The sequence below is a fragment of the Balaenoptera borealis genome, assembly GCF_965194805.1.
Source record: "Balaenoptera borealis genome assembly, chromosome: 11".
NCBI lineage: Eukaryota > Metazoa > Chordata > Mammalia > Artiodactyla > Balaenopteridae > Balaenoptera > Balaenoptera borealis.
The window spans coordinates 70,759,245-70,772,542 of record NC_138868.1 but is presented as its reverse complement, the minus strand read 5'-3'; the positions used below and the strand labels follow the sequence as shown (position 1 = coordinate 70,772,542).

At 35.7% G+C, this 13,298-nt stretch overlaps 1 protein-coding gene across 7 annotated transcripts in view; it reads right to left on the bottom strand.

Moving 5' to 3' along the window:
- DEUP1 (deuterosome assembly protein 1) overlaps positions 1-13,298 on the bottom strand; it is a 230,290-nt gene that overhangs the window by 43,778 nt on the left and 173,214 nt on the right. For all 7 annotated transcript variants that reach the window (XM_082340465.1, XM_082340466.1, XM_082340464.1 and 4 more), the window contains 3 exons: positions 12,032-12,271; positions 6,219-6,364; positions 2,921-3,026 (listed from right to left, as the gene is read on the bottom strand). In XM_082340465.1, the coding sequence (XP_082196591.1) occupies positions 2,921-3,026; positions 6,219-6,364; positions 12,032-12,271 (492 nt within the window). The remainder of the gene's footprint in view (positions 1-2,920; positions 3,027-6,218; positions 6,365-12,031; positions 12,272-13,298) is intronic.

Here is a 13,298-nt window from a genome sequence, read left to right as displayed (position 1 = left end):
CAAAGAGATTTATATGAATTTACCCCTCGGAACTTACTTCAAAAACTTTTTTTCATTTCATCTTTAAACATTTCAGGATATATCTCTAAAAGAATAGGGGTGTGCTCTCTCTCTTTTCTAACATAACCAGAATACCATTATAATGTCTTAACAATATTAACAACAATTCCTCAATATCATACAATATCCAGGCACTATCAAATTTAAAATTGTATCAGAAGTGTAATGAATGGTTTTCAGGTTTGCCTGTTTGAATTGAGATCTAAATATGGTCCACACATTGAGACTGGCTCCTATCTTTTTAAAGCCTCTCTTTGTGCATGCATATGTGTGTGTGTGTGTGTGTGTGTGTGTGTGTGTGTGTGTGTGAGTGTGTGTGTTCTGAGTACTCTGCATACATCGTCTTATTTAATCACCACAATCTCTATATTCCAGATCAGAAAATTAAGATACATAACTGTTCACAGTCACATTCTTGGTGACAGGCAGTCTGATTCCAGGTCCTTACCCATTGTGCTATGTAACCTCTGTGAGCATAGCCCTAGAACGTGGTTCCCACATTGGAAAAAAGCCAGAGTGGGATGACCTAACATGGAAAGTACTCAGGTCAGTAAGGCAACCGTGGTCCAGCCTCAGGCTTTATACCATCAATCTCTCATCTGAGTCTATTCTTTTTACTAAAATTTTTAGAATTTCAGAGTTGGACATAACCTTAGAAATCACATGGTCTAACTCCATCATTAAAAAAATGGAAAAAAAGACACAGGGAAAGGAACTGACTGGGTCTAAGTTATCCAGCTCCTAAGAGCAGAAGCATAGACTAGGAGACTGAAGTACAAATACCCTCATCCCAGGACAATATTACACATCTCCTTTCGTCTCCCATTTCCTCTCTCCAATTTTTTCTCTTACAATTTATTTGATGAACAATGGGGTTGTTCTATCATTTGCCCCAATTTGGATTTTGCTGATTGCATCCCCATGGTGTAGTTTAACATGTTCTCTTAAAATGTGGGAAAAAATGAATATATTATCACGAAGAAGGAGTAAACTATTTTCATTATTTTCACAACATTTAGATATTAAAACATGCTATACTGCAAAATTTCTTTTTAAATGAGATTAATTTACCTAGCTCTAAATGACTTTTGGCTTTTATTAAAAATGTCAATTTTATCACAAAATAAGTGACTAAAAATCGTTCTATATTGAAAAAAGAGAAAGAAATAAAACACTTGCAAGATTCATAATACATGGTGGCTCTTGTTGGTTTTATTACAAGAGAATGAAAATGCTCTCTACAAACACTTCCCAGAAACTATATCTATTTATACACAATTCATTTGTTACCTTTTCTGCACAGCAATGCATTATCTAGAGGTCTCCCAGAGTCTGTAAAGAGATTTGTGTCTTGCAGTCTCTCCCTCCACATCAAAACTGTGCAAAATCAGTAGATTCCTTCTAAGTTTTATTACTCTACCTAAATCTATGAGGTTAAGAACGGTGTAACTATATTTTAGGAGGATTTAATCAACCTTTTATCATAATGTATTCACTGGGGACTCCAGTCAAGAACAGTTTTTAAAGTTATATTTTAAAATATCAGTAAAATCAGTTTCATGGGATTATGTGAAAAATATAAGGAAAATGATCATTAATTCATAACACCTTTTCTACATTTAATAGCTGCCTGATGGTCAATTCTTCAGAAGATGGGATTTGTCTTTTACATTATTATATTTCCTACAGAAATAAGCAGTATAGCAATAGTCGTACTAGATACTCAATAAATGTTTGTTTAATTTATACAAACAACTGAATTTATGACCCTATACAATTATGGGAGACTTCAGCCTTAATATTAATAAATTTGTTCTCTAAATATTTATTTTCACTCATTGTGTGTCAGGCACTTTGCTGGGCACTGGATGATAATTCAAAGCCACATCCAGGATTTTCCCACTTTTAACAATTGTTTAGACTATATAGCATTGAATATACTGTGTAATCCTTAACCTGAAAGACCGGAGAAGTGGGTAGCAGCCGTGAGAAACTCATGGGAAAGCCACTACTGAATATTACTAGAGGAAGAAGAGAAGACAGTTTTTGTAGCTGCTTAGCTCCTGGCAGAGTACTTGGCACATGTTAGGTGCTCAATGACAAAATGTGGGTGTAACCAATAACAATAGCAGCCAACATCTATTAGGTGCTTCCTCTGAGCTAGGTAGGCCCTGTTCTAAGCACTTTACTTGCATTATTTTATGGATTTTAACTTAAAGGAAGAGTATGAATTCTGGAGCCAGATTGCCTGGATTCAAATCTGGCCCCTGCCACTTACTAGTTATATAATATTGGTGGAAATTACTGACCTTCTCTGTGCCTTAGTTTCCTTAAATGTAAAAGAGGATAGTATTAGTACCTACCTTATAAGATGGTTGTGAGGAATACATGAATTAGCATTTGTTAAGCCCTTAGAACAGCTTCTGGCACATGGCAAGAGTTGTGTAAGCTTGTTTAATCCTCATCACAACCTTATGAGGTAGGGCTAATTATCTCACCCCCATCCTAGAAATAAGGACCATGAGCAGCTCGCATAGGCAACTTCCCCAAGCTTATGCACCTAGTGTGCGGTTGAGCGCAGGCCTCTGCTCTCACACTTCTTGCGGTCAGCTACCTTGCACGGAGCCACAGGCCCTCTGTGCTTCCTGGGCAGTCTCCCAGCAGCAGAGTGATGCCCTAAGGTTTGTGTTTCTTATAGCATCACACAGAAGAGTGTCAGAATTAGCAGCTTGGTAGGTTATTATCTTAGGAGAAAACACAGAAGGAAAAAGAAGGGAGTGAGAGGGAAGATTTTTTTTCCCCCTTTGTATTCAGAGACTTCAGATCTGCCTGGAAGAATGAAGCTCATTATTTGCCATACCTTGTTCAATTCTTTTTCATGATTTGGTTGATCTGGGGTCACTGCGAACAGCTCTTTCCGTTGTTTTTCTGATTCTTTAATAGATGGTGAATAAGATGATTCAAGTCTACAAATTATAATGAGTAAAAATTAAGCTTAACTTGATAAATTGTTATGATTATGTTGTTAATTTAGGCCATCATAGGAGGCAGAGATAGATTATTAGTCTGTTGGAAACATTTCTAGTTACAGAAATGGCAAGTTCTAATACATTCAGGTCCCGTAAGTATTTGCATATTTAACTGAGTGCAAATAGTCTTAGTGAAAAAAATAAAACCTAGTTATTAATATGGAATTTCAATTATACATTAAAAATTGGCTGAATACTGGATTTGCATATGTAGATAAAATTTTTGGATAAGAAGAAAAGACTGTTTGGTATAATAAAATAGCTTGGGAGCCAGTTTAAAAAAAGAAAATACACCTGACCTGCTTCTACATCGTGGAAAGGAACTATGTCAGGAGATGTCCGAGGGGAGCCACTACTCTGTAAAAGTGATCCAAAATGATTAAATCTGACAGTCTACCCAGAGAGAGTGCAAATATGTCTATTTTTTGGCTGCTCAATTTATAAAATGGAATAGCAACCACATATGGACACTAGAGAGGAAAGGCAGAAACTAGTGTAAAAAGTACCATTTCCATAGGAAGGTTGGAGAACTAGAAACAGGTAATGTTCACTTCCACATCAGGGAGGTTGGTAAAATTACAAAACCATTAAAACAGAAAAATAAAGATAACCAGGCAAGAAAAGAAACATTCTTTCCACTATTGCTGGACTAACCTGGTAGAGTCTGGGGTTTTGAGGAATGTACCCACCTATAAGTGAGCATAATTTTAGATTTCCAAAGAGCTTTTTAAAAATTTCCACAAATCAACAACTTAAGCCACACATTCAAACACAACAAAATCTGAGTAATGATAGAGAAATAACTAATGTAAAGATGGAAAATAAAGGGCTCTTTTAAAAGGTATAAATTAAGAGTAATATCCCTGAGGTGCATATGTCTGGACTGGATTGCTTTTTTCTGATTATCAAATATACATGTTAACTGTAGAAAACAGAGTTTATCAGAGTATATACTGCGATAAATTGTCATCTAGGAAGAACTGTTGTCAGCATTTTTGTGTATATTAATTGTCTTTTTTGCCTGTGCATATGTGTATAAAAACATACATGTTCCCCGTACAATTAGAATGTACTGAACACATTATTTTTCAGTCCCCTTTTGTTTCCCACTCAGTAATATATTGTGAGTATTTTATCCAATATTCTCCTAAAACATTATTTCAGGATCAATCTTAAATTTCTCTTATTTGCTATGATTTTTAAAAGGTGAAAAATGAAATTTCCTATTTTTTTAATTCTTCCTAAGCAATTCAGGGAGTGGAATGTTGAACTGAATGGTAAAACCTCATAATGATCTTATAAATTTCAGTGAGTGAATGGAACAAACATCAAGCTTTAATGTGCACAAGTTCAAAGAAGAAAACAATAATCATGCTAATATAAAGATATAAAGGAACTATCATTTATCTTGTAAGAAGGGAATGTAGAAATTATTTTTAATAACTCTCAGAACATATCAGCCCAAGATATTTCTATAAGTAAGAAAAGAAAAAGCTAACAAAATCTTAGCATTATGGAGAAAGGTTCTGAAAATGAATGAAGACATTATAATGCTACTATTATAAAGCTATTGTGTGTCTACACTCAGTAGCCTTGGCTGCTTCACCTTAATACAGCTGTAAAGACAAAACAGAGTCTAAATAAAAAAAAAACCCAAAACAATAAAGAGGATAGAATCATGTTCATATGAGAACAAACTCAAAGAATTAGAAGCTTTCAGTGGAAAGATGAAGGCTGAGAAGACTCTGCCCAAAGTCTAAAATACAATGGAAGCTGTGAAAAGTTAAATATCTATCTTTTCATCAAATCTCAGAACACTAGAACTGAAGAATATCTTCCAAATTAGAAAGATGTAGTTTGGAGACCAAAATATATACCAACTTAAATAGAAGATGGCAAGCAGGCATACCAAAAGAGTTGTATTAGCCAAATATGTGAATAACTGCAAGACTTTAGATTAAATCATGTATTGAAGGACAGTTGGCAATGTCTGGAATTCAGCATTGTGAGAAAGCTCCAGAGAAAATACCTACAATGCTCTTCACAAACCAGAGCTAGACATGGGTTGAATGGTTTGCTCTTGTAGGAAATTTCTTACGTTTTTAGGCATATACATTCCTTGTGTGAAGACATTTCTCACCAACTCACCACACTGGGACAGTGCCTTGCACATAATATATTTCCAATGGATTTATTAATGATCAGTGGTGATGACATATAGCTTATATATTTGAGCACTCTATAATGCTAACTGGCTAACAGGCATTCTACCATCCTTGGTTAGATGCACAGTAGGTCATTTTTATGGATCTTAATTTGCCATTTGTTGTTAAGTGTAGACCTCAGAGAAATGCTAGCAGGTCCCACAACTTTGAAGAAATAACTATTGCCTTTAAAACAATGTAATTATCCTTCAATAAAATATCCCTTACCATTTGGCTATTCAGTTTCTAAAATCTTATCATTGGTCTGGCATTAGCCTTCAGATGTAAGAAGGATTCAAGTTCTAATGAGAATTAGAACATCAGTGAATAGTTAGAACAGTCAAACTGTCTATTCACAAACATAAACATTTAATAATCCTCTGCACTCCCATTTCCTTTGTGGTTATGTAGTACACAATATCTGTCTGATTTTAAAAAAGGAAAAAAAATGTCTGTTCTAACAAAACCCTTAATGGAACTGACACGGTGGTGAGTGTGGAGGCCAAAATAAATACAACATTTATGAGTGAAAAGTTAGTAACAGGTTTAAGGCCAACAAAATAAAAACATTTGAAAAATATGGAATAAATCTTATTTATCAACATTGATAATTAAATACCAGCTCTATCCTATTGTTTTTACGATATTCTGAAGAATAAAGTTCTAAGAAAGTCTCTGACTTCATTATGACACATACATATCTACATATCAGAACATGATATAATTTTCTAGGTGAGTAAAGATACTGATTTTGAAGATAAAATAATTACTAGCTTTATTTTTAATATCTAATATTACCTAATAATTAACAGCATGTTAATACAAGACCGACTTTTAATTCTAGTTTCAAATATAAAACTCTTAAAGATATTCAAACATGATGTTTTGAATAGTTTTTCTCAGGCTGCTGAATATAAAAATATACCTTTTTTTATTTTCTGGAGCACTTTGGCACTCTCCTAGTTTTAATAATTCTCTGTGCAACTGCAATCGTTCCATTTCTATAATTCTCAAGAGATCATCACGTGATTGTAACTCACTTTTCACCTCTGAGAGTCCTGCTTCCATGGCCTAAATAAAAACATCAAAAAATTTCAATCCTCACATTTGGATATCATGATGTATAATACTTTTAAAAATATTTCATATCTATGAAGCAGCCTAATTTCAAATGAATATATAATCCTTTGCTGGCTCTGTCTTACAGAATTTCATTCATTTATTCAACAAATATTTACTGAGCTCTTACTCTATGCTCAGCACTGAGGATACAGACACAGGATCTGTCCTCATGAGCTTACAGTCTAGTGAAAAAGACAAAGAAGCATCCAAATATGGCCATACTGTATGAAAGAGGGAAACATAAAAGTATGAATAAAATATCAACGCATAAAATTTGAATTAATGCAAATAATTCCTAATTTAAATAAGATAATAGCCAAGAAAAATCTAATTTCAAAGCTGGCCAACAAAGTGAATTATAAACCATGGTTTATGGTTCCACTATTGCCCAATAGTAGCCCTGCTTTAGCTGGTAACTAGAAATACCAGCAATCCTGTGAGCCCAGTGTTTTATTTGGCTAATAGCAGGGACTTGAGCAAGTTTAGAAGCTGTTGGGAAGGATCCAGTTGGGAGAGAGAAGGGGTAATACTAACAGTGTCAGGTTCCTGAGAAGATAGGTGGGGTGGGTCCCAAAGCACAAGTGAAAGAATTGCCTAAAGCAAAAGAGCCCCTCTGCTCCTGCAGTAGGAAAGAAGGAAGGAAGATGGAATGGAGACACGTATATGCATCTGGAAATGGGGAGCTAGGAGAGGGGCTACCTGTTGGCTTCTATTTTCCTTGTGAAGGAAAAAGGCAATGTCAGGTCAGTGGAAGGAGAGGTGGAGGTGGGGGTAGGGGAGGGATTTTTGAGAGTGGAGAAGGTTTGAGATGGCCTTCAACGGGAATGGGAGAGTTAGTTGTTTGGAGCAACACAGTAGGACTCCTGGCAGTGTTGATACTCATTTGAGGTTTGTGCCCATGACCTGTTGAGTGATTTTCTCCAGTAGAACTTGGCTGTTCTCTGGGAGAGAGGAATGGAAGAGTCCTTTCATATCAACAGGTCTCCTCCACTCAATTACACAGAGAAATGAATATGTATTAATATAATTAATATTAAATAAATATTAACATATTTGATGACCCAAGTCATCAAATCCATCACCATTTTTATAGATGAGGAAATTGAGGGCCAGACTTGGTCCAAAGTTACATAGCTCATAAGTGGCAGATTCTGGAATGGAAAAATCCAGATCTTTTGTCTACTAGTCCAGTTAGAACATTCAAGACGCAAAAAATAATTGTTTCATGCAAAATAAGTAAAGCAGACCTGTAGCTTGTTGGTAAAGATGGGGGGTGGGTGTTGTGCTGAGGGCACTGCTAATAAAGGCTGTAAAAAAACCACTGTTGATATTTTCAAAAAATCATTTGTTCAATAATCTTTATATATCAATAATAGTTTCATTCAAATATAATCCATATACCATAAAATTCACCCACTTAAAGTGTACAGTTTGGTGGATTTGAGTATATTCACAAAGTTGTGCAAGCAACACCACTATCTAATCCCAGAACATTTTCATCACTCCTAAAATAAACCACATACTCATTAGCAACCACTCCTCATTTTCCCTTCCTTCCAACCCCTGGCAACCACTACTGTATATTGTGTCTCTATGGAATTACCTATTCTGCACAATTCATACAAATGGAGTCATACGACATGTGGCCTTTTGTGACTGGTTTCTTTCTCTTGGCATAATGCTTCCAAGGTTCATCCATGTTGTAGCACGTATCAGTACTTCATTCCTTTTTATTAATAATATTTAATTGTATAGATATACCACTTTATTTATTCATCAATTGATGAACGTTTGGGTATTTCCTTTTTTTAAGCTATTATGAATAATGTTGCTATGAAATTCAGGTATAAGCTTTTATGTGGACATATGTTTTCTTATTCATTAATTCTTATCTAAAAATTCACAGCTTAGAATTATAATCATGTAGACAGTATAGGACATATGGGTTCCCAGATAAACTTTCTTTTTTTTTTAACCAAAGTCTTAAATATAATATATTATTTTCCAGGAGACCTAGAGACCTGGGTTCAGTAAAGGACTTAGCTGCAATACTTTAGCCCCAGAAATTCCTGGCTGATTTGGAAATAAGAATGAAAATATATTCAAATAGGTGATTTAACAGACTTGTTTGGATAAAGTCCTTGTCTCAAACAGTGGGGATTTTTCAGATGAGGTTAAAATTCCAAAATAAACAAAAGAAATGTGAAACAATAGATTAGCAAATAGAAAGACAAATTAACTTGATGTGAAGGTCATCCATTACTTTACCCAGTTGAGGAAGGCACTCTCTGGGCTCCCTGCATTGCAGATTTACTACCAGGGAGCAATCTAACATGAACCTGCATGTAGAAGAGTGGGCCAGCCTTCACTTGGGGAAGTGGGGGGGGGGCACAAAAGAGCTCTAACTCCAGGACAATGAAATGTAGTGTCACCATGGAATTCTGTAAAATGTGATAATAATGGAGTCTATTTGTGTACTGTCATTAGAAAATAATACCTAAAAGAGTGACATTTGGAGATATCATTAAGGGAAAAAAAAGCTTATTTGTGATCTAGCTGCACAGGTAGAAGAATTTATGTTAGAATTGAAACTTTTACAATAATAATGATTTGACAGGTTTTTCTAACATGAAGGAATATGTGAAAGTTTTTAATTATAATTGACAGCATTATGTAAAATTGACTAGAAAGTGCGAAAAAAGAAGCTTTGTTAGTATTGATAAATTGAGTTGTTTTTTGACTTGTGTAATATCCCTTTGAATTCAATGTTAATAATACTGAGTTGACACAAGAATTGGTGATTTAACTTAGATTAGGTGATTTAAAATTAGCATGCTTTTGTATAAAAGTCAAGTCAATTATTTGTCAGTGTGGATGCAAATATTCAGGAAAATGATTCTTTGGTACTTGATTCAGTTATTGGAACACTTTCAAGTTTGTTTGGAACAACTTGGGTATGTAAATCTCTACTTTTTTTAACTGTAAATTTTATGAAATCTTAATACAGATCGGGAACTTCCGGTGAATACTAAACATCCAAATTGAGATGTGTAAGTGTAACACACACCAGATTTTGAAGACTTAGTATGGAAAGAAATGTAAAATATCTCATTAATAATTTTTTACATTGATTATATGTTGAAATGATAACTCTTTGGATATATGTTGTGTTGAATAAAGTTTATTACTATTATATATTAATTTCACCCATTTCGTATTACTTCTTTTAATGTGGCTACTAGAAAAGTTTAAATTACATTTGTGGTTTGCATTATATTTCTATTGGACAGTGCTGCTCTAGTACCTTAATGACACGTTATCAAGCAAACAAAAAAGGTCTATTTTTTTTGGCATAGATATTAGAAAAAATGCAGAACAATTTATTTCTGTCATTAACTGCCAATGGGAAATATTGTACACTTTCAGAATGTGAGTAATGCAGCACAGTAAATAAACATATGCAATGGAATTAATAGCTATGCTGACACATTTCAAGGTTGTGGAAAGACAAGTGAGAAGATGTGATTCATGTGAAAATTCAGATGCAGCTGGCATTAAAGTGTGTTGTAAACTAAAGAGAATTTTATATACAATAAGTGACAGTAATTCAGACTGAAATGGTTGTCTTTTTAAATTCACGTGCAAGACGTGGAACACCATCATATGACAGTTTTGCAAAAAGAGAAGAGAAACTTCTTTCTAAATACATGCACTGGTTACAGTGATTATTCACTTCTAATTATTCCCATTTGGTAAAATATAAATTTTGTAAAACAAGTTTGAGGCCCATCTGTTTAGTTAGAAATTTGCTTAATGGTTTGAGAGAAGCAGTGATTTTGAACCCTCAAATCAGCTATCAAGCAGTAAATAATTGATACTTATTCTAAAGTAAAAGAATGAAACGTAAGTAAAATTTGGAAATAAAACAGGGAAAAGGCCAAACAAAAGCATCATTTTCAGCATTTTTTTCTAGATGCATCAAGATTAATTAGTGTTTTCCTGGAAGTAGAAATCTTCGCTTTTAGACACCTTGAAGTTTTTGACGCAAATTACTTCTCAAAAATCTTTTCATTAGAACTATATTTTTTTGTGTGTGTATGAAACATACTCCAGAATAATTTGATTTTTTTTTTCTGTAAGTGAATCCTTGTGATCCTGGTGCAGCCTCTAGCAGTATAAAGACAGCCTCTAGCAGTATAAAGACAGCTGCAAAATGTAAATTTAAGACGTCTTTAAATCAGGGCCAGAGGTGTGACCAGTGACCCTTGTCCAGGGGGATGAAGGGGAAGCAGCCCCTGGGAGGAAGGGGAGCCTGTCAGAACCAGCAGTCACGCAAACCCAGCTCCACCAGGACTGGTGGGGGGACGGCGAGCTAAACACTAGAAAGCACCTGGACAAGCTCTACAGCAGAAGAGGAGGGGCTCGTCTCATTTACATTCTAGTGAATCCAGAGAAAACATCATCAATAACTTTTCTGTTTCTAGAAGATGTATGACTTTCTCAGTGTTTAGCATTTGTGGTTTAGCTTGGTTTGTGTACATCTGCTTTCTCATTTGTACTGGAGTAACACCCCCTCCCCAAACAAAGCTGGAGTCTGGGGTGGGAAGCTGTACTTCTCTTAGAAATGCCACAGGATAGGAGAAGCTGGGAGCCTGTGCTCTGTCCCCTTGCCAACATGGGGACAGGGGAACACAGAAGATAGATGCTGGCAGAGAAAGAAGTGAAAGGATGAATCCCACACGTAATCCCACATACAATGTGGCAGAAGGAGGGAAGGAGAAGTCGGCCCAACACTAAGAAATGACCCTGGGAAGAAGAGCCTGAGGTGGCATATCTTAGAGAAGTGGAAGTCTGCTCAGGCAGTGACCTGGAAAGGTGACCTCTGCCTGAGGAGGGAATGGAGTGGGACTACGAAATGGGCCAACTGACACAGAGGAATCAGTAGAAAGAGGCTGAATGTTTGCTGGTGGGAGATAAGACCTAGAATGGGAGAGAAAACCACAGAATGTCTCAAGTAACTGGAAAAGACATGAATAAGAAATACATATTTAGTCGAGAAATTGGAAATGATCAATTTTGATGAATGCTGCATAACTTTCTTAGTGGTTCCAAGAGAGAGACAAAAAATGATTTTTGAGTTAAGAAAAAAATTAATTAACGATGATAACGTTAATGGTGATAAACCACAGGGAGTGACCCTCATGCCTCTCAGGGAGGTGATTAGATTGTCGAACCCTTAATAATTTCCTGGGTCTCCAGCCCAGGATTCCTGAGAGGCAAAGAGGCACAGCATCAGAGAGAATGAACACTGGGGACAGAGGGTGTGGTGTGGCTAAAGGGCCATGGTTTTTAGGAAGAGAGGTCTGTGAGAGACCACTCTTCTACTGCACTGGTAATATTTATTATTACGTTGCTGCAGAACCCGAGTGCACCTAGTGCGGAAAAGTACCCATGGGATTACTGAATTTACTCATCAAGTAAGAATTACTTATTAAGAGGAAATATGAGCTGAATTTACATATGTAATAAAAAATTAGCTTTCAAATCCATATACCTGTTGAGTCATCATTTGTACAACTCATGGGCTGTATCAGTTGAAAAACAAATAAATCTTACCTGGCATTGTCTTTGGTACATTTTCAGTTCTTGTAAGAGCTTCTGATTTTCATCTTGTAACTTATTCCTGCTTAACGCGATTTCACTCACAGCTGATTTTAACTTTTCAATAATGAACTGATCTCTTTCATTGGTTTCACAACTGGTATCTGGTTCGCATATCCAAGGAATTTCAGAGCTGCTGTCTTCTATGCCCTGTTTTTTACTATTTAGTGGAGTTTGGTAACTTTGTGCCTGTTTCTGAGAAATATGAAAATTGTGTCAGTTAAGTGAAGAATATCGTATTTAAGCTTACATAAAGTTCAAGAATGATAGAAAAGAATCAGGAAAAACATATTTAAATATATTATTAGATAATGAAGTTTTGTCCTCCATAATTCAGTCTTGTGTTTATTCTAAAACCTCAATTTCAGATGGCATAAAGAGAAAATATATCTGTATAACCTCAGAGCAAAGATGCAGAGTAGAGTAGACGGCTTTTGCTAGGGAATTCTTATTCAGCAAAAAAGAAAATATAGAAGATATGAAAAAAAGCATGGATTCAATTACATAATAGTTGAAAATGTCTCTATGACAAAAAATAAACAAAATAAAACAAAAAATCTGGATTGTACAAAAAAGTTGTCAACATGTGTAACAAGGGTAATTTCTGATGTACAAAAACTACACATCAATAAGAAAAAGACAAACAAAACAAAAGAAAAGTGGGCAAAGTTTATGCACAGGCAATTCACAGAAGAGGAAATGAAAAAGGCTGAGAAACACAAGAAGAGATGCTCAACCTTACAAGCAGTCAGAGAAACGTAAAGCAAATGAAGTCAAGTTACTATTAGTCCATCAAGTTAGTAAAAATCAAAAGACGGATAGTCCATGCTGGTGAGAGGAGGGGTAGTCTTGTTGCCTGTTCATGAATTATAAATTACTATCATTTTTAAGAAAGTAATCTGCTGGGCTTCCCTGATGGCACAGTGGTTGAGAATCTGCCTGCCAATGCAGGGGACACGGGTTCGAGCCCTGGTCTGGGAAGATCCCACATGCCGCGGAGCAACTAGGCCCGTGAGCCACAATTGCTGAGCCTGCGCGTCTGGAGCTTGTGCTCCGCAACAAGAGAGGCCGCGATAGTGAGAGGCCCGCGCACCGCGATGAAGAGTGGCCCCCACTTTTCGCCAACTAGAGAAAGCCCTCGCACAGAAACGAAGACCCAACACAGCCATAAATAAATAAATAAATAAAATTAAAAAAAAAAAAGAAAGTAATCTACTAATAT